At 31.4% G+C, this 23039-nt stretch overlaps 1 protein-coding gene across 2 annotated transcripts; it reads right to left on the bottom strand.

Annotated features, from left to right (window-relative positions):
• Positions 1-6636: 6636 nt before the first annotated feature.
• On the bottom strand, positions 6637-10976 carry LOC131064509 (cold-responsive protein kinase 1). Of its 2 annotated transcripts, none has more exons than XM_057998660.2 (7): positions 10114-10976; positions 9759-9905; positions 8975-9105; positions 8677-8890; positions 8345-8576; positions 8088-8238; positions 6637-7295 (listed from the first exon to the last, which is right to left on the bottom strand). In XM_057998660.2, the coding sequence occupies exons 1-7, from the start codon at positions 10874-10876 to the stop codon at positions 6963-6965; spliced, it is 1971 nt and encodes a 656-aa protein (XP_057854643.2). In that variant the 5' UTR covers positions 10877-10976; the 3' UTR covers positions 6637-6962. The 2 variants fall into 2 exon arrangements, with proteins under 2 accessions (XP_057854643.2, XP_057854644.2); XM_057998661.2 differs by having other exon boundaries at positions 6691-7295; positions 10152-10434.
• Between the last annotated feature and the right edge of the window lie 12063 nt (positions 10977-23039).

Here is a 23039-nt window from a genome sequence, read left to right as displayed (position 1 = left end):
ACACTTTCCACAAAAATCTATGAGAATAATAAATAAAATATTTATAGTTATAAGAAAAGTATATAAAATAAATATATCATAATATAGTGACTTACATGGAGGAAATCTCAAAAACCTCACACTCCAAACAAACTCAATGGATTATTCAATAATCAAATTTTATAAAATAATTGTACGATTTATGACTTTATAGGAGTATCAAAAATAATAATTTGGGATTGCTTCTAGAAGCATAACGATACATATAAAAGATCACTATATAAAAATCCATCTGAAGAACTCAATCATTTTGAGAAATAATGTGTGCAAAACTTTATACTTAAACCACCTAAATATGTCACCAAAATCTCTAGTTAGACATCCAACACTCATAATATTTGGCATTCCATTTTAGGATCTCTTGTTTCCATCCAAAGACTCCTTATGATGTATCATAATACATGCATCATAAATTGGTCAAAAAGAGTAAATCTCTCTTACAACTCTTTTGTATGTCACATTTATTTTTATAATTTCTATATGGAAACCCCAATTTCTAAATGACATAACATTTTATTTGAGAGGGAATTGGGGACCTCTTTTATAAATTCTAGAGCTCAAAGAGATCCACAGACCAAGAATCTTAGAAGTAATGCCCAATTAATTGGGCATTTTTTATTTTTCTAATAATAAAATATATGGTATAAAAATTAAGTTTTTCTATTCAATAGTCTAAATAATGAATTATTTACAAGATCAACATTAGGAAAAAGAATGAGACGCGTTTTTTTTTTTAATTTAATATCGATTACAAATATGTTGCTCATATGAGCATCAACATTAGAAAAATGCAAATTATCTATGAGAAAACACACTAGAAACATCCTATATAAGATCAAGATTCAGTACTTAGAAATCCACTTTTATTTAGAAACCACCTCCATATCAGATACTAACTCTGGAAGACCAAGAGTCACAACTTAGAATTTTACTTTAGATGTCCTTATGGGGAATTCGACTTCTAGGTCTCCACAATGAAAACCTAATGGTTTAACTAATTAAGCTCAACTCTTTGGATCGGGGTAAATTTCTTCACATTATCCCACATGTTGAATACATTCCATGATGAGAGGTCCATAGACTCATAATACAACCCAATTTTTTGGTGCTTTCTATATTTATAAATTTATCGACAAAATTCTATGAATTCTTTAACATTTTTCTAGCATCACTCTTCCATCCTCTACCATATCATGAATAAATATGGTAGTGGAAATCAATATACTTTATCTTCATTTTAAATGTTATGTTCTCCATTAGACATAACTCTCACATAGAACTATAAAAACTCTTAAAGTTAGCCCTACATTTAAATGTAGATTTTTAAGACAAATACAAATTGCTTACAAGTTATGTGTAGCTACCATGTACTTTACTTCTATAGATGAGTCCATAGTCTTGATCTCTTTCTTTTGTTTGGGCTCGTGGAGTGGCAAGGTGTCTTCTTTCTCCTTCTTTACACTTTTGACTATAGTGAGCTTATCTTCTTTCCCTTTTCTCTTGCCAATTTTATCTCAAAGTATTCTTCTACCAGAATCTGTCTACAATTTTATATCTTGTCTCCTTTATTACTGCTTTATGTGAAACTTCCTCAATTGATATTCTCTGACTCTTATACAATATGGGGGATGAAACCTAGTCTAGAGTTTGTGACTCTTCATAGCCTCTGTTCATCTTCTTTCTTGTTAATTATATTTTACTAGTTATCGAACATAATTATTCTCTTGGGTTAAAAATTGTTTTATTTTCTGTCTTTATTTATTCTCTTCTTAATTTGTTTATAATTTTATTAATTATTTTTTCTAAATATTCTTCTTGATTGGACATAATTTTCTCTAAAGTTGTAACTTGGAATTCAAGGAATCTATCATCTAACATAATTATTATGTTTGATATATTTGGTCTAATGTTTGACTCTTGGAGAGGTGCAATAGGGATGGAGCCTTCATGCTACTATTGTCTATTATCAACAATTTTTTGATTTTTTATAGTTGTCAATTCTCTTCTCCAAACTTCTTAAGAGTTGTCTCACTTTTTACCACCATGAATTTAGGGTTTTCAAAGTCCCCTATTCTTATTTTCTAGTACCTTTTTCTTTTTAGCAAGACCCACCTCATCATGCTCAATAGAACCCTCATTGGTGTGCCCATTCCTCATCTTTTTTTCATTTTGTAATTTTTTTGCAGTGTCAATCATCTATATCAACATTTTATATCCATCTTCTTTCCTCATCATTTGGAATTCCCATGTTAACTTTTCTTAGCAATTCAATTTTTTCTCTAATCTTTCTTTAATCATTCTTATCTCCTTTTGCCATATGTGTGTTTGATTTAGGTTTGCATTATGTTTTATCTTTATTCCATGGTAGTTATTTTCTAATTCCTTCTTATGGGTCACATATTTTCAAGGATTCCTTTTGGACCCCCCCCCCCCTCTTTCCATTCATTCCTTCTTCTTCTTCTATTTCATTTTAAATTTAAATTTTGAATATCTCCTTGCTATCCTTTGTGTAACCTAACTAGGGTCATGATAATGAAACCAATGTTATAAGCCACAAGCAATTTTTGTATATTGTATTTACACCCCAAACTCAGTTATACAAAAGGAATAAGTAGTTAATCTAGACTATACCTCAATCAATTAACCAAAATATAGAAAACAAATTGTTTATAAGTCATATAACATGATATGTAGAACTCCTAAGTATATATATTATTGTGGGTCATTTGTATACATATATACAAGGATTTTCCTTTACTAGATCATTATATCTCGTTATACATTATACTCTTTATTTCTATTTATCTATATATGCTTTTTCCGATATAGATCATTCTTTGTTACATTATATCTTTACTTATATAAATATATGTCTAATGGAATATGACCCAATTTTTATTACTTCTAGTCTAGATGGTATCTCTTTAGTAAGGGGCTCCACAAGCTCCTTGTAGTGAGTTGTGGTATAATTTTCATTTACTATACATGAATTGCCTTTATCTTACCAATAGTTATGAGTATCAATGTGACCATAGAGAAGCTCTTGTGATGTAAGCAGGGTATTGGCCTTGCATCTTCTACCACTTCATTTATTTTATTACAATGTGAACATCAAATGGGAGAATGTTATGATTTGTGATATCAGCCTTACAATCCTAGGACTATATACTTAATTTTAGTAAATTAATAGTGAGTTATTGGTTTATGTCTCTCTAAGAATCATTGAAAGGGAGTATGGATACCCCACATGGGGAGGCAATTTTTTGTTATAAGAAATTGTTTTCTAGGCACTCAAAATTATTATTGTTGTGGCATTGAGTTTGAGGGCTTACTTTGACTAAGAAAATATCATTGGACATTATATGAAGTGGAGGAGAATCTATGACCAATTATAGTGTTTTAAGAAGTGTAAGAAGCATCTATAACATTGTAAGAGGTACAAAAAGAAATATAGGAGGATGTGTAAGTAATTGGTAGTTCTTTGTGGACTTGGAGAGTTATTAATTTTTTTATTTATGGGGTTTCTTTAATCCTCTAGTAAATTTTGATGACTAAGTTAATGAAAAAAAATATTGTAACCTATAAAAAGATTCTTATAACTCTTAGAAATATGTCATGGTATATCTTAGAAGAGTTGCCCCAAATTAGGAATACAACTAAATGGGGAACGCCTTGAGGATGCATTTTTAGTCATCACAATATGTATTCCAATTTAATTCAAATTTTGCATCTAATAGTATAAATCTTTAGTTGTCAACAATGTTTTAGAACTTGTATATTCATTAATGAATTTGGAATTATAACATCTCATTTGATATAAATTGTAAATAATTTATTAATACTAATTGTTGCCATTTAGTTTTCTACTACTATCATGTGCAATATATGTTTATTACACCTATCTTATAAAGAATAGATAAAATAGCCATATTGATATTAATATCAACAAAAAATTTATTATATAAAATATTTTGTATATACATTTATATATTTCACCATAAAAAAATAGTTTGAATTTATCTTATAAAAAATGATAATGTTCAAAATATATATTTTATGTTAAGATTTTTATCTATTCCAAATTAAATGAAATCACTATCCATAACTTTTTTTTAATATAATAATATTTTATATATACATTTATATATTTCACAATAAACAAGGACGCAAAGTGTCAAGTTCTTGCCATTAGTATGATTAGTTTAGAGTAAATAAAAATAGAGATAAAGATAGAGGGAGAGGAAGAGGGAGAGAAATACATAGAGAGATAGAGAAAGGTAGAGGGAAAGATAAAAAATAGAAAGAGAGAGAGAGAGATAGGAGATAGATAGATAAAGAGGAAGAGGTAGAGGGAGAGATAAAGGTAGAGAGATAGAGAGAAAGAGAGATAGATTGATGAGCATATAGGGAGTGGAAAAGATTGATATATATAGAGGGAGAGGGAGAGGGAGAAATAGAGGTATAAAGATAAAAAGAGGGAGAGATAGAGGGGGAAGAGTGAGGGAGAGGGGTAAGGACATAGAGATAGAGACAAAGAAGGAGAAGGAGAGGGAGTGTTAAAGATAGAGGAGAGAGGGATAGATAGATATGAAAGTGAATTATATATATATATATATATATATATATATATATATAGAGAGAGAGAGAGAGAGAGAGAGAGAGAGAGAGAGAGAGAGAGAGAGAGATGCGTAAGGAGACAAATGTAGAGGATAGAGATAAAGAGGAAGATTCATGAGATAGAGATGGAGACAGAGAAGGAGACACCCATATGGAGAAGAGAGAGAGAGATACAAAGAGAGAGGAGAGAGGGATAGATAGAGGAGAGATGGATGAATGTAGTTTTAGAGTGTTCATAATCTAATTTTTCTTTCAAGTTATTCTTTGATTCTTAATTGATTATGCTAATGACCCATAAAATATTTAAAACAAATGTTTGTAGTCATTACATTTAAATTTTAGAACTTAGTATTTGAATTTTTAATGAAAAGGACACTAAGTGGCCTAATCCAAGATATCAAACAATCAAGATATATGGATCATTAAATACTCTATAATAGAATCTGGCTAATAAACTCTAAATAAAAGAAAATTTAAATATCATGTCGATCAGATAAAACACAAATTTATATTTAGAAATGATATATAAATTTTAATATTGAAAAGAGAAATATTTGTTATTATCCCTTACATCTGGATACCAAATAAAATCATATATTTTTGTTTAAACATTATTTTAGTTTATGTAAAAATTTCTTAAATAGTATTTAAAAGAACCAAATAAATATTAAAAATACAAAAGACTAACATTCTTCTCATGAAATATGCTATAGTAAAAAAAATGTGATAAAAATAGAAAGCAATTAAGTCCTTCTCTTTCTATCTTAAACTTAAGCCTCATTAAGAATTCAAAAAATTGATTAAAAAAATATGAAAATCAAGAAAAAACCGAAATAAATAAATGAATGACATTGAATTAAAAATTATTTATATTATATAATTGTATTGCCATATTATATTCTAGAAAAATTATTTGTATTATATTATATCATATCTTATTTATATAGTCCACTTAACTCACTAAAGATCTATTAATTAATATATTTTTAAAACAATAATATAAACAATATTCATAAAAAATTTATAGACTATGACTAAATGTTTGACTTATCTATGTTTTGAAACAATTGTTGCTTCATAACGTCCGTTGCCCTATTAGCAAGATTTTTTGGTTTTAATAAAATTCTAGCTTAATGAGTTAAGGGGGAAAAATCAAATCGAAAGCTTTTTGTAAATTAAATAAATTAAAGTTTAAGGGGGGAAAATCAAATCGAAAGCTTTTTGTAAATTAAATAAATTAAAGTTTAACCGCCTCTCACTTAAGAGAAAAGTAGACTATATCAAATGCTTGTTTCTCATAATAAATTTAATATCTTTTTGAATTACGCCATTATAACGTGCAGTTTAAATACGATAGTGTGTGCACCATGCGTGAAAAATAAATCATGCATCCGGTCAAAGCAGTAAATCCTTCTTTTTCCGTAATTTTATATTATTTTTGAATGGGCTTTTGAAAGATGTGATCGCACGACATTGCTTGGAGATTATGCACGAACTGTAACTTGTCTGACAGGTGGTGGGGATGCCCATCAAACTCCGCGGACGGAATTTTTTTCACCGTGATTTGGCAATTTTGACGCGTGATCAGCATATGCTTTTATTGAACAACTGCCAATAATGTACCTCTCATATAGAGATGCCTTCGGCGAATTAATAATATATTTAATGGCACTCTGTTCAGTTTGTACAAACTGACCGTTTATTTATTTTTTAAATTATTTTATTATTATTTTTGTCATTTCAATGATATATAATTTATTAAATGTATAAAAATGAGTTTTTTTTCTTTCGAAAATTGAATTTTCTACCTATTATTTTCAATATGGTCCAATGAGAGTAAAGAAAAATGATATTTTTGTAATTACATAAAATATAAAATAAATATGAACTGTAGACTTGTTTAAAATTATTAAATCTGATTGATCAGCTAAAAAAAAATGACCTAGCTGAATGCATAAATATCCTGCCTAGGACAGGAACTAATAAAATAGTTTGAAATTATCTTATTAGAATCAATATCATGTCCAAAATATATATTTTATCATAACATCTTTTTCTATATTAAAGCAAACCAAACTACTACCAATAATTTTTTTTAAGTCAGCACCAGATGGATTCAATAAGACAAAAGAAATCTTTGAAATCTTTTAAGAATATCATGAGCACTGAACAAGTTGACTTACCTATAATAAATGTGGCATTCACATCAATTGAAATCAATGCGTACCAAACATGAACATTGGAATGACTGCATGCAAAAGGCATTTGGGTTTACTTGAGGGAGGCGAGAGCCCTATTTTCTTGATTTAGCGTGGTTCCAGAGAGATTGATACGGTAGCGTGTGATGACGCTACCGATGGACCTTCCATCCACTCAACATTAGCCGAACCCAATTCGTTTGGAGTGGACTCGCTGTCAATAAAAGCTGGTTGAGTAGGCTGAACCAGAATATCTGTATTGCTTGTGATCATGGACACCACTTTTGACATTAATGGCCTCAACTCAGGGACTCCTTGTGTGCACAGGAGAGCAATCTGGATTATCTTTAATATCTCTTCTCTATTCACCTCTGGTTCTTCTTCAATTAATCTTTCGTCTACCATGCTAAATGCCTCGTTTTTCTCATATAGACTCCATGCCTGCATATATATCCATGGCTTCATTAGTAGAGCTAATCAGGAAAGGCTCTTCAACAAGTCAACATTTGTGTTCTTTCATAATGTTCGTTGTTGATCATTAAAAAAAACAATTACTGATTAAACAATGAGTATTTTGGATTGACAGTTTGTTGGAGTTGTGAGTTGTTCATTGTTGACCATTTAAAAAAAATAATTGCTGATGTGGCAGGTTGCTTGAACTTATGGTAAACAACTAAAATGTTCAACATTGACCACTTTTTTAAATAACAAAATATCTTAAACAATCAATTTATTGCAACCAATATCTAAATTGACAGATTCTTTGAGCTTTACGGTAAACAATAAGTATTAGCTAATCAGTATTTTTATTAATAAATTATTTGAACTTAAGTGATTTATTTAGATTGTTTGAACTTAAGTTAATAATCAATATCTGATTTGAAAGATTGTTTCTATGAAATAGAACAGTTAATAGTTAAAAATTTGGTTTATGTAGAGACAGGAGATTTTTAAATAACGAAAAAATCTATCTTATAATGAAAAACAAATATTGTTACGGGCTTTTAAGACATTACTGCAGTAAATTGGATCACTAGTTGTACACTATTTTCTTTGACACGTCATTCTTTTCAAGTTTTCGACCTTTTTACTCAATTTTGTTCTACACAAAATGTTTTTAAATAATGTTCTTCAAAAAAAAATTATAGCATATTTAATTTATTTATAATTTCAGTAATAGATATAGATATTTTCTCTTTAAAAGAGAAACTAAATTTTGATATTTAAACTTACCCACTGCAAAAGGAGTTCCATATGTGCTGGAAGTTTAGAATCAACGTACTTTCTACCGCTCACGATTTCGAGAACAAGCATGCCGTAGCTATACACATCCGCCTTATCTGTCAAATGACCGTGAACAGCATATTCCGGCGCCGTATATCCTCTGCCCCATTCCAAAATCATATACAATCATTATGTTAATGTATTCAATTTTACAGAGAGAAGGAAGCAACGGATACACGCATGTAAAGAAATATAACAAATCTTACATGGTACCACCGACTCTTGTAGTAAGATGTGTCCGGTCCTCTGGAAACAGCCTTGCCAGTCCAAAATCTGCAATTTTGGCCTGAAAATCGTTATCCAGAAGTATATTGGCAGGTTTGATATCCCGGTGCAGGATTCGAAAGGGGGATTCTTCGTTTAAATATGCAAGTCCATGCGCCGTTCCCAAAATGATCTCAAATCTCTTTTTCCAGCTCAGTGGTTTCACCGTTTTTGCTGCCAGAGATATTATGCAAGAAATTTTAAGAGACTCCAAGGGATTTAAGAAAAAGAAATATGTTATTGCTCTGTTTTTCTGAGAAGGATTTAGACAAACCGAAGAGATGTCTGTCAAGGCTCATATTAGGCATCAATTCGTAAACCAGGAGCTTCTCTAGTCCTCGTGTGCAACACCCAAGCAGACGAACAAGATTTCGGTGACGAACAGCACTGATGAGCTTCACTTCTGTAACGAAATCGTCCGACGCCCTCGTAGACTGTTGTGAGAAAAGCTTTTTCACTGCAACCTCCCGGCCATCGTTAAATATTCCCTATCACCAAGAACATTCCAGATCTGATTAGAAAACAGGAGTTAAAATTCTGCTCGAAATTTAAAAGACTGGTAATCTGAATACCTTATAAACTTGGCCAAATCCTCCTTCACCGATTTTCATACTGGGATCGAATTTTTTAGTTGCAGATCGAAGTGAATCGTAGCTAAAGAGATGATCCCAGTTAGGGTCTTCCTCAGCAATAAAATATACCTCTGTTAAAGCCAATTGCACATTATATACTTTAAAAAAATTTAATCCTATATCACATTTTAGGATACGAATCCTACTGTACAGCGTCTTCATTTTCATCAATTGAAAAATTCCATTCTTTGAATCATTACAAATCTTACCGTAAAGTTTTTATTTTTATTTTTAAATTCATCAATTTTTGAGAAAATGGCATTTTTACAATACGAATCTTACTGTAAAGTTTCTTGAATTTCAATCATTTTACAATATTACAATAGGAACTCTACTGTAAAGTTTCTCAATTTCATTAATTTCTGAGAAATTAGCATTCTTTTATTTTTCAATACGACTCTTAGTGTAAAGTTTCTTGAATTCCATCAATATCTGGAAAAATAGCATATAGCATATCTTTAAGTCATTTTATAATACAAATCTGAATGTAAAGTTTCTTGAATTTCATCAATTTATAAATAAATAGCGTTCTTTGAATCACCATACAATACTAATCCTACTGTAAAGGTTCTGGAATTTAGTAAATGCTAATCCTACTGTAAAGCTTCTTGAATTTCATAAATTTCTGTGTAAATAGCAATCTTAGAATCATTTTACTATACGAATCTTACTGTAAAGCTTCTCAGGAATTTCATCAATTTCTGGGAAAATAACATTCCTTTACCTGTTTCTTCACGCCGGCTGCGGCTGGAGAATTTAGTGTGTAACTTTCGAAAAGAGTGCCTGCAAATAAACAACAGGCATAATACAGCAATAAGAGCCGCACCTCCCAAGGTTCCGACCAAGATGAGCACAATCTTCGAAGGGCTTGCTGTAGAAACAATAAACTATAAATCTTATAAAAAACATTTAATTGAATTAAAATCAAAGATCAGATTTCCGATGCCTTCCATAGCCTGTGATGTTTCTGAATTTGACTGTCTCGAATTTTTCTATGAAAAGTTCAAAAAGTTATAACAATTGAACAAACATGCAATGAAATTCTATTTAAAAAAAATGAAAAATTGCAAATGGCTTACAGGAAGAGGAAGTGGAGAAGAAAGCAACGGTGGAGTACCGCAAATAACAGCCGGCTTCGAGAGCCCTTCCATCCTGCAGTGAAAAGCACCGTTGTATGATCTGGATAGCGGTCTGAAGACAAAGGTCACAACTACTGGTATTAAGCGTCCGCCTGCACATAGCCAGTCCATAAATAGCCGTCGGTAATCCGTTGGCACTGATTTCACCTTTGGCAAAACCCTCGTTTTTTAGAGCCCTGGATCTGATGTCCGCTAGCAAATTGAGCACAGTTTCATTAAAAAGTTTAGGGCTTGAGGAGGCGCCAGAGATGCAAACGTTTGAGTAGCCGACATCCAATACCTGATCAAAGAAACTGGAATTCTCATAACGCAAAAAACATCCATCGTAAATCATACGTGCCCCGGTGTCCTCAGGACAGTAAATAAGAATCTGATTTTGTGCTGCTGTGTAGCACGTATTGCAATCCTCCTTTGATAGGTCATTTCTGCACTGAGCAAGCCCATAGACGGTATTTATACCAGTCCCGGCTGAAGCTGTACCGAAGCCTGTTGAAGAAACGTTTTTGGCAAGCTGCGAGAAAACGGTGTCGAGGTTTTCTTTGAAAACGGTGGTATTTGCATATGTAATCGAACTACAGCCATGACCCGCCTCTGTAGTTTGGGGATCGGCTTCTAAACGTAGAACCAAATTAGGTATGGCTAAAATTAAGAGTACATACAAGACAAGCCACGAGTGTCTGGCGTTTGTGCTTGAGCTTGGCATGTTCAAAGATGTGCAGCTTAAATATTACAGAGGTTGCAGAGGAACACCTGTAAACCACTCTAAAAAGTAACTAAAACATAAACATAAATTTGAAGCATTATTGTATAAAACAATAAAAAAGGAAACCGTTGTGCCGCCTTGTCCTATGCACGCACGGTACCTTTTTATTTCCGTTGAACGAAACTGGGGTTTTGAATTCGTCAATAAGTCAAAGGTTCGCTCTAGTTATGTAGAATTGATGATGATTAAGTTTGACAATGTTTAGGTAGAATATTTCAATTTTACGTCTGAGCAAATTGAAATATTGATTGGTGTTAAAGAACATTGATTGAATTTGGTAGCATTGATGGAATTTGGTAGTGGTATTGTATGATGGTTTAAGTTTGATTTCTTTTTCGTTATTTAGATTCAATGTTTTTTTAAGTGGTATTGTTGATTGTTTAAATGGGGATGAGGTTCACTTTATGTCTTTTTATGTAACATAATTTTTATATATTTGACTTCAAATAACGTTTATAAATATGAATATTTTTTACCAAAGATTTAATATAGATTCTAGATAATAAGAGAAATAAATATTTTTGTAAGCATGCAGGTTTTAATTTCATAGTTAAAAGAGATTTTTTTTGCTATCTACATCTTGATAATGGATCATAGAGTGTGATTTGAAACATTGATGGAAAATTGTTTACTTCATTTGCTTTATACAAACTAATATAAGATCATAGAGTGTGGCTTGAAACATTGATAAAAAATGTTTATGGCTATAAATATTTCTCCAACTCATATCATGAAGAGTAATTTTTTATGTTTAAAATATTTATTCTAACTTTTTATTAATCAGACTTACATTTAAATTTTAACTATTATTTATAGTCAAATGTATAAAGATGATCTTGAGTAAATATTGTTGAACACCAATAAATATTCCAATTTCTTTAGATGTAAAATTCAAATATTCTATCTAAACATTTTCAAGTGAATGTTGGTGGAAGAATGTTTACACTTCAAATGCAACTTTTCTTAGCATCTACATCTTAGAAAAAAAATGTTTACAAAAACAAATCCAACTTTGTTACCATATACGACCTCATAATATATCATACAATGTGATTTGAAAGATTAATAAAAAATACATACAAAATCAAATTTATAAACATTTCTCAAACTAATATAAACATCTTAAATACATCATTAAAACATAGAAATATTATTTTTTATTATTTTATTTATTTAATACTTGAAAATTATGAAAAAACTATTTTATTTTATTTAATACATCACTAAATGTCTATGGTGTGACGCCTGACTTGATTTAAATACTTAAAAATATTAATAAAAAGACATTTTATTTTATTTTACTTAAAAAATTAATTTATTGTAATTATTGTTTACGGTCAAATGTGCATAAGTATGGGGGATAGATACTCTTTAAAAATTGACCGACAGCTAGAAGCAGTCCACAAAAATGACGGCTGTTTAATTTGAATCGTAAATAATTATAAATTATTATGTTGAAGGCGTCTCTTTTTCTTTAAATGAATTTAAATGGACGAGCTAATATTTCAAATCAACGGTCCACATGTCTCAAAAGACGTGCAAGACGATTGAAGTGATAATATCGATCATTTTATCGTCGTTTTTTATTGTTCCGTGGCAAAAACGTTGGAGGGGAACCACACATGCTTCCCTGAAAACTGCTGCCGTCGCCTACGTTTACCTACCATACTGTAACTGTCAGACACTGCTTTTACGGCTTCGTGTGCGGATAAACATGGGGATATAAAATATATATTTTTTAAACCAAAAATTTAAAACCCGTGAATTTGTGAGATTATATTTGGTGGCTCACGTATACCTACATGACAAAGGCAGGTCAAAATATTAAGATTGTTTTTTTGTCCCTAAGTGTTCCGTATTGCCAGGGAGAAATTCCAGATTTACGAAAATAGTCATACACGTTAATCTAAAACTTTGCTATCTTCTATGATAAAATGCATAGCTTGTAATTTAAATCATATAAAAAAAATTAGAAATTAGTGTAACACCTAGCTAACTTTTCTATAATTACTAACAAAATGACTATTAAACTTTTAGTCAAACCCTGGTTTATGTGAACAAAGAGTTGCACATGCTTAAAGCAAACAAAAATAAGTAAAAATATTTTAACATTTAGACCTTTCAGTTATTTGTATATTTAGGTTTCTAAATGGTTTATTTTTTTTAAACATTATTTTTATTTATTTTAATAATTATATATTATAAATATAAATAAATGATTATAATAGTTTATATAGAAATTTTAATAATATTATTGTATGACTTTCAAAAAAATTATTTAAAAATAATAATTTTTTAATAAATAATTTTTAAATAATAATAAATATTATTCTAGAACTTCTTAATGATCAAGCATAGTTATTATTTTAAAAATAAAATTAATTTTTATTTTAGAATCATAGTTTAAAATAAAACTTTAATATTTTATATTCATACTCTTTCCCCTCTCAATATCTCTCCCTTCATACTTATATTTTAACAAGTGCCACATAGTGGCTAGTACTTGCCTTGTTTTTAGTATAGTTTTAATAATAATTATGATTTAATTTTAATAATGATTATATTTTAAAAATTATAATAATTAAGATAAAAAAATTAAACATAATTATTTCATAATAATTAAAATTTTACTAGAAAAAAATATAAATTAAATAAATCCTAATAAATTTTTAATTTCACAAAATAAAGTTAAATAATTGAAATAGTTTTAGATTTAAATCTAAAACTAAAATTAATAATTAATAATAAATAAAAATAGTCTAATTAAAAAATTATTTTCTATGTTATTATTCAAATGGTGCAACTAGCTAAGATCTTTTGAACAAAAAAAATCACATTAACTAATAAGTTCATCCAACAAAAATTATATGAAAGACATGACATAAATTAATTTCAATATATATATTGTTGTATAGTTTAGGATTCTATTTGGTTCAATTCTAGATTTATAATTATAGTTAGGATTGGAATCAAAATAGTAGGCCTAATTCAATGAGGATTAGGGTTCATTATGGTTTACTATTAGGGTTAGGATTTGATTTGGTTTAAAATAGTAGGCCTAATTCAATAAGGAATAGGGTTCATTTTTTCTTGCTATTAGGGCTAGGGTTATGGTTGTAGTTAGGGTTTACATCATTGTTTAGGTTAGGTTAATGGTCAAGGTTTGGATTTACATCATGTTTAGTGTTACGGTTAGCATTAAGATTGTGATTAGGCTAGGATTTAGGGTTATGGTTAGATTATGTGTAGGGTTATGGTTTATATCATAGGGCTATGATTAGGGTTAGGATTATAGTTAGGGTTTACATCATTGTTAGGGTTAGGTTAATGATTAGGGTTTGGATTTACTTCATGATTAAGATTAGGGATAGGGTTAAGATCGTGGTTAGGCTTTGGATTTATCATTATGGTGAGGATTATGTCTAGGGTTAAGGTTAGAGTTAGGATTATAGTTAGGGTTTACATCATTGTTAGGGTTAGGTTAATGGTTAGGGTTTAGATTTACATCATTGTAAGGGTTAAGGTTCTAGTTAGGCTTAATTTATAGGTATATGGTTAGGATTATCTCTATGATTAGAGTTTATATCATAAGGTTAGGGTTATGATTGTGGTTAGGGTTAGGGTTAAGGATTAGGTTTAGGATTATAGTTAGGGTTTACATCATTTTTATGGTTAGGTTAATGGTTAGGGTTTGTATTTACATCATGTTTAGTGTTACAATTAATGTTAAAATTATGGTTAGGCTTAGGATTTAGGGTTATGGTTAAGATTATATGTAGGGTTAGGACCTTTATATCATAGGGCTAGGGTGGTTATGGTTATGGGTTAGGGTTCGGATTATAGGTAGAGTTTACATCATTATTAGGGTGAGTTTAATGGTTAGGGTTTGTATTTACATCATGATTATGGTTAGGGTTAAGATTGTGGTTAGGATTAGGATTTACATTTATGGTTAGTTTTTATGTTTAGGGTTGTTGTTTATACATCACCGTGTTAGGGTGAGGGTGAGCACAGTGGTTAGGGTTATGGTTAAGTTTAAGATTATGGTTAGACTTAACATTTATAATTATGGTTAGGGTTATGTCTAGGGTTAGGATTTATGGTTAGACTTAACATTTATAATTATGGTTAGGGTTATGTCTAGGGTTAGGATTTATATCATAGGATTAGGGTTAGGGTTAGCATTATAGATAGATTTTACATCATTGTTAGGGTTAGGTTAATGGTTAGAGTAAGGGTTAGGGTTAGGGTTAAGATTGTGTTTAGGCTTAGGATTTATGGTTATGGTTAGGATTATGTGTAGGTTTAGGATGTATATCATAGGGTTATACTCAAGGTTAAAGGTTAGGGTTATAGTTATGGTTTGTATCACTTTTAGGGTTAGGTTAATGGTTAGGGTTATGGTTGCAGTAAGGGTTTATATCATTGTTAGAGCTAAGTTAATGGTTAGGCTTAGGATTTAGTATTATTGTTATGATTATTTCTAGGTTTAGGGTTTATATCATGGGATTAGGATTAGGGTTAGGATTAGGATTTAAGATTATGGTTAGTTTTACATTTAGGGTTAGGGTTTATATCACAACGTTAGGGTTAGGATTAGCAATAGGGTTAAGGTTATGGTTAAGTTTATGATTGTGGTTCAAAGGATTAATATTTAGAATTATGGTAAGGGTTATGTCTATGGTTAGGGTTTATATCATAGGGTTAAGGGTTAGGGTTAGGATTATAGATAGATATTACATCATTCTTAGGTTTACGTTAATGGTTAGGGTTAGGGTCGGGGTCAAGATTATGTTTAGGCTTATGATTTATGGTTATGCTTAGGATTATGTGTAGGGTTAGGGTTATAGTTGTGTTTTGCATCACTTTTAGGGTTAGGTTAATGGTTAGGGTTTGCATTTACATCATGGTTAGGGTTAAGGCTAGGGTTAGGGTTAAGATTGTGGTTGTGCTTAGGATTTAGGGTTTATATCATAGGGTTAGGGTTAGGATTAGGATTATGTTTATGGTTTATATGATTGTTAGGGTTAAGTTAATGGGTATAGTTCGGATTTACAACATGGTTAGGGTTTGGCTAATGGTTATGGTTTGCATCACTTTTAGGGTTAGGTTAATGCTTAGCGTTAGGATTGTAGTAACAGTTTACATCATTGTTAGGGTTAGGTTAATGGTTAGGTTTTGGATTTAGGGTTTAAGGTTAAAGTTAGGGCTAGAGCTACAATTATTGTTAGGGTCAGGATTTAATGTTATTATTATGATTATTTATAGGGTTAGGGTTTATAGCATGGACTTAGAATTAGGGCTGGGATTAGGATTTACGATTATGGTTAATTTTATGTTTAGGGGTACAGTTTATATCACAATGTTAGGGTTAGGGTTTATATTAGAGGGTGAGAGTTAGGGTTAAGGGTTAGGTTTGGGATTATAGTTAGGGTTTACATCATTGTTAAGGTTAGGCTAATGGTTAGGGTTTAGATTTATATTATGGTTAGGATTAAGGTTAGGGAAAGGGTTAAGATTATGGTTAGGCTTAGGATTTAGGGTCACATTTAGGATTTTTTCTAGGGTTATGATTTATATTTATTGTTATGGTTATGGTTTGGATTTATATTTATGGTTAATGGTTAGGATTAGGATTGCAGTATGGGTTTACATCATTGTTAGGGTTAGGCTAATGGTTAGGTTTTGGATTTAGGGTTAAGGTTAGGGTTAGGTTTACAATTGTTGTTAGGATTAGTATTTAGTGTTATTGTTATGATTATTTCTAGGTTTAGGCTTTATATCATGGGATTATGATTAGGGCTAGGATTAGGATTTACGATTATGGTTAGTTTTGTGTTTAGGGTTAGGGTTTATATCACAACATTAAGATTGGGGTTAAGGGTTTAAGGTTTATATTAGAGGCTTAGAGTTACAGTTTTAAGGGTTAGGGTTAGGATTGTAGTTAGGGATTACATCATTGTTAGGGTTAGGCTAATGGTTAGGGTTTATATCATAGGGTTAGGGTTAGGATTAGGATTATGTTTATGGTTTATATCATTGTTAGAGTTAAGTTAATGGGTACAGTTTGGATTTACAACATGGTTAGGGTTAGGGTTTGGCTAATGGTTATGGTTTGCATCTCTTTAAGGGTCAGGTTAATGGTTAGGGTTAGGATTGTAGTAAGGGTTTACATCATTGTTAGGGTTAGGTTAATGGTTAGGTTTTGGATTTAGGGTTTAAGGTTAGAGTTAGGGTTAGGGGTTAGGATTTAGGGTTTTATATTAGAGGGTTAGAGTTAGGGTTTTGGATTAGAGGGTTAGAGTTAGGGTTAAGGGTTAGAGTTAGGATTGTAGTTAGGGTTTACATCATTTTTAGGGTTAGGCTAATGGTTAAGGTTTGGATTTATATCATGGTTAGGGTTAAGGTTAGGGATAAGGTTAAGATTATGGTTAGGCTTAGGATTAGGGTTACGTTTAGGATTATCTCAAGGGTTATGGTTTGTATCATAGGTTAAGTGTTAGTGTTAAGGGTTAGGGTTATGATTGTAGTAAGGGTGAAGTTAGGGTTATATTTAAGTTTAGGGTCAAGTTATGGTTTAGAGTTCAATCAGGTCTAGATTAGAGATATTGTCAAGGTGAGGGTTTTATTATGGTAAGGTTTTCATTATAGTTAGGGTTTGTATTTTTTTAATGTTGTTAAATGAATCAATAATTAGTTCTAGAATAAATTTAAAACTAAAACAATGATTAGAGTATTCTTTTAATGTTTATCAAAGCCTAATGGTAATCAAACCAAAATATTAATGAAGGGTTTAACTTTTATGATATAATTTTAAAAATTTAAAAATTATATTGTTAGAGTTAACTTTAAGGTTAGGTTAGGGTTGGCATTAAATTAGAGAGATTAGGTTTAGGGGTTAAGGTTATAGTGAATTAGAGTTTAGTTCGAAGGTAAGGCTAGTAGGTAACTATTGTAGGATAATGCATTCATAACACTTATAATCATTTTTTATAAAATATTAAAAGAATCTTTATTATTATGTACTTTTCTTATGAATATTTTGTTTCCTTATTTATAAATTTTAAAATAAAACTTAAACTTATACTCTATAGGCATTAGTAAAAGTTAATTGATAATAAATTGTTAGATTATGCTTTTAGTTGTCAAATTGAAAAAAGAAAAGAAATTAATCTAAATATATTAACAAAATTCCTATTCTACCCTTTTTGTTTTTGCATGAAAAAAAATTCAAATTTTAAAATTCAAATAATGGTAATCAAACCAAAAAATTAATTAAGGGTTTAAACTTTTATGATATAATTTGGAAAATTTAAAAACAATATGATTAGAGTTAACTTTAAGATTAGGTTAGGGTTTGCATTTATTTAGAGAAATTAGGTTTAAGGGTTAAGGTTATAGTTAATTAGAGTTTAGTGTTAAGGTAAGGCTATAAATAGGTAACTATTGTAGAATAATGCATTCATAACACTTATTGTCATTTTTTATAAAATATTAAAAAAGTCTTTAATATTATGTAATTTTCTTATGAATATTATTTTTCCTTATTTGAATTTTTTTATGAAATAATTACCATGAAGCTTTGTTCTAATGAAATAAATACATTTTAAAATAGCTTCAAAGTTTATTATAATTTAAATATAGACATTTAAAAATAGTTCAAAGTTTCTTATAATTAAAATTATCCGACTCATAACCTTTAATTAATTTAGACATATAACATTTTTATTCTACCTTTTCTTTTTGCATGCAAATCATTTTAGATTTTAAAATTGAAATAAATTCATTGTTTTTAATTGTTAAATGAATCAATAATTAGTTGTAAAATAGATTTACAACTCTCAACATTCCTTCTGCAATGCATTGATCTCCTCATTTGCAATTCAAATGAGTTTATTAAAATTGAAAAAAGTTATTCATAAAGATAATGAAAACATACTATGCAACATATACAAAAATATAAAATGCAAAACCCTAAATGAATAAATGTTAAAGAATCCCTCTACAACCCCAATCCAGATCAACCCTCCTCTACCTGTGACTTAGTTAAAATGATGCATTGAAAATAGGATATCTATTTTTTCGGTTTTTAATTTCTTACTTTTCTTTTTATCACTCTTAAGTAAATTAAACTTCTTTAAAACTACTCATTATTTTCATTCAATCTTTTTGGTAAATTTGGACTCACCTTCATGGATCGAAAGAGATATTAAAATAAAATGATGCATTGAAAATAGGATATCTATTTTTTAGTTTTTTTAATTTCTTACTTTTCCTTTTTATCATTCTTAAACAAAGTTTCAATCACAATCTATTGAAAGAATTAATTTTTAAACAAAGTTTCAATCACAATCTATGACAAAAAGACATTACTGAAGTGCTCCTCGATTTAAAAACTACCATTAAAACTACAAAGATGAACTGGATTTAGTAATTTGTTTTTCAGTGTGTGCATCATAACTTTTTTTTTTTTTTTTTTCACTATAATTGCCAGAACAAGGTTTTTTACAGATACTTTTTTCTACAAATCTATTTATGGTATAAAAATATGTGCTTTCGTCCACGAAGCAACATCATCGTACATGCAGGTAAACACCTTACAAATCTTATGGAGAAACAGATAGCGGAGCAGAAACCCTAATCTCTAGGGTTAGGGTTTCAAAATCCACTGCCTTGCAAGTTCGACTAGCTTGGTTGTACACGAAATGCAGGTGGAGGAGTTTGCCCCTCTGAGTTACAATCATTTAGACCATTTTCTTTCCCTTTCAAGTTACAATCGTTTAGACTATTTTCTTCACCGTTTTCCAGATTTGTAAGCTACAGGATGGAACAAACAAATATTAGTGTTACAAAGTTTAGCTGGAATTTGTATCCTTTTCATATTATTGATTTTGTAATTCTTTTGAAGATATCATCTGACTGTAAAAATCTAAAGTCTTTAACCAAATGAATGAATTTGTAGGTAATACCAACCCATTCCTTGAGAATAAAGCACTTATGCTGGAATCCAATTACCTATACACAACCAAGATCAAAGTAAACACATTTAGGAGATAAAGACTTAGTATGTGTAGATTTCTGGATTCAGTTTTGTAACATTTTATAATATCAATATTTTGGATCATATTTCCACGATCCTATAAGATAAAATTGGTTTCATTTATTTTCATCTTCGCGATTTTAGATCTTATATTACAATCCATCAGTAACATGAAACTGATTTTATTTTGTTTTCATATCGGAAACATTGATGTTGGTAAATATTAAGAATCAAAACCAGAGATCAATGCATACTGAAATTATAAAGTGTGGAAAATTCATGCTATTAATAGATAACAACTATTTCAAGAAGAAAATTAAATGCTTGTGTCAATGTTACCTTGCTTTCTGTCTTTGGGTATTCATATTTTAAGACTTCAATCTGTTTTGAAACACCAAGTAAAAGAGGTAAACTGATCAGTATACAGTATTTTTTGTTCAATTTATATGCACGTATTTATATATGGTGCAGGAGCACCCTTCTGAGGTCTTTCACCATTTGATTTTGTTGAGATTTTGCTTCTTTAAGAAGCCATGTAAATGTAATAAGAGCCAATAGCTCATTGGGTTTGTTTAGGTCCTAGGCTCACAAGTCTATGTTGAGTTTTCTTTTGGAGTTGAGGGTATGTTTGCCCATTGGTGAGTTTGGGGTCCTTTTAGCATGGTTGTTTCCATAGGATAGCCTAATGTAGGCCTAAAAGTCAAGAAAAACAACATTGCAAAAGTTGCTCAAAAGTTGCAAAAGTTGCATGACAACTTTTCAAAGTTGTCATGCAACTTTTCCACCAAATAGGTCATAACCTTAGCTTGGTGTTGGGAATGCTAACCATGGAACACAAACCGAGGAAAATATATTATAAATTGTTTCAAACCCTAAAACGAGGGGTTGGATGTCAGATTGTACGGCCAAAAGGAAAAGGACCTTGACTGTGACTATGTTTTGTTGCCAGTCGGCACAAATGGAGCAATGAAGGATTGTTAATGGATTGTTCTGGAACCTAAACCATATTAAGAGTCTTGTTGAGTGTTGACACATTCATTTTGAGCATTTATATTAAGTTTGTTTTGCAAGTTTTGGTGTGTTTGTAAATATTTTGTAAATTTCTTCCTTACTGTCTAGTTTTGGACTGTTTTGTGTAAATGGGTTGACAACTCCTATCCCCATTGTGGAAACACCATGAAACCATGGGGAATAGGAGTGTAAACCCTGTACAGTATCTTAGAGCAAGCAGGGCCCTTGAAGATGTAGGAAAACCTTTCAAAGACCCACTCCTAGGTGAGACTGGACTGTGCTCGGCTAGGAAGGGTTAAGGTTGCAGAGGTCCGTGAGAGAAAGGAAGGACAAGGAAGGAGGCCCCCTTTGGAGGAGTTATAGAGGGGTGTGTGGAGAATCATTGGTAAGAAGGAGGAGCTTCCACTAATCTAGACAAGGCAGTGAAGACAACAAACCATCACTGTGTCCCAGGTAGGCCTTAAAAAACCCTTGAAAACCCTCAAAAACCCTTAAATTCACCTAGGGTAGTGTACGGACACTTGGAGGCCCAAAACTAGGAAAATATTTGAGCCTTTGCCAAATGAATAGTAGTCCCTTTAGGAAGTTTTACAAGTTTGGACATTGTTTGCAAGAGGGAGCCCTAAATGTTTGGAATGGAGGCCTAATAGGGGCACATTCCTTGTAGCCCTATTTTGTAGGAAAGAAGCAAAATAGTGAGATCGGTAACAAGTAGGAAGGTCAAAACCTTTTGGGGGCACATGAATGGATAGAGAAATATGTCAAAGACCTATCCTATCCTTGCTAGGACCTGAGAAGGTGTAGGAAGAGTTGAACCCTTATTAGCCTATGTAAGGGTTTTTGAAGCTTGTGAGTAGGTGAGAGCTTAGGAGAAGAATCACATGTTGTTGGTGGGTGGATTGTGAAAGGTCAGGGGATTCCACAAGCAAGGGAAGTCCTAGAGGCCCTAGGGTGTGGTTGGAACACCTGGTGATCCAAGGAGAGGATCAAAGAGCATAGACTAGGCTAGTCTATCCCAAGCCCTTTCCCATCAGATTGGTATTAGAGCCAAGTTAAAGATTTGGTGGACCGTGCATGTCTCTATATTCTGGTGAATCAGTAGGGGAGAACACAATGGTCACTAATGCAGAGCTGGCTAGGGAGGTAGAAGAACAAAAGGAGAAAAATAGACTCCTTGAAGATGCTATGAGTGAGATAAGGGACAAGCTGCAAGAAGTGGTTAATCAGAGGGCACAAGAACTCTAGAGTGCGGACACCAAGGATAGAGGCAAGAAAGCTATTGATATAGATGACATCATACCTGAACCAGATCCCTTAATCAATGAAGAACCTTTTGTAAAGGCCATCAAGGCTTTGAATACAAAATCTTTTGAAGGATTGCCACTTTTCAGTGGAAGGACGGATGTTGACAACGTCATGGGATGGATTGAGGGTATGGAGAACCATTTTGAGTGTGAAGGTGTGATAGAAGCCCAAAAGTTTAAGGTTTCCAAATCAAGACTAAGGGGAGCAACCTTGACATGGTGGAAGTACTTGCAAGAGGAGAGAATTAGCATGGGGAAGCTACCTATTGCAAACTGGAAGGCCATGGTGAATAAGATCAAGTAGAAATACTTGTCAGAGGATTATGAAGTCCAACTTCATAAGAAGAGATAGGGATTGAAGCAAAAAGATCTTGATGTGGCCTCTTACACAGAGGAGTTTCAGAATCTTTGTCTTAGGTCCAAAGTCCAAGAGGAGGAAACTATCAAGGTGGCTAGGTATCTAAGTGGCCTGAAGTGGAACATCCAAGAGGAGATAAGCCTATGGACTCCTACCACTGTCCAAAAGTGTCATCAACTTGCTGCTAAGGTGGAAGAGAGGAACAAAAGGAAGGGAGACTCCAACAACAGGGTTAGAGGCAAAAGTAGAGATCAAATGAGTCACCAAGATAGTTACCAAAGCAAGGCAAATGAGCAAAGGAATCAAGGAGAGTCCAAGTTGACTGAACATAACAGTGAAGCCAATCTCAAAGGAGGCCATTCTAGAGGAAGAGGTGCATAAGGGGGTCCA

This window comes from Cryptomeria japonica, chromosome 7 (assembly GCF_030272615.1).
Source record: "Cryptomeria japonica chromosome 7, Sugi_1.0, whole genome shotgun sequence".
NCBI classification, from domain to species: domain Eukaryota; kingdom Viridiplantae; phylum Streptophyta; class Pinopsida; order Cupressales; family Cupressaceae; genus Cryptomeria; species Cryptomeria japonica.
This window is presented reverse-complemented; position numbering and strand designations above follow the sequence as displayed.

Coding starts and splice junctions, on each gene's coding strand:
- LOC131064509 (XM_057998660.2), bottom strand. CDS start 10,876: ATGCCAAGCTCAAGCACAAACGCCAGACACTCGTGGCTTGTCTTGTAT. Junction 9,106..9,758: donor CAGCCGGCGTGAAGAAACAG/GTAAAGGAATGT, acceptor TGGCTTTAACAG/AGGTATATTTTATTGCTGAG. Junction 7,296..8,087: donor TGGAACTCCTTTTGCAGTGG/GTAAGTTTAAAT, acceptor ATATATATGCAG/GCATGGAGTCTATATGAGAA.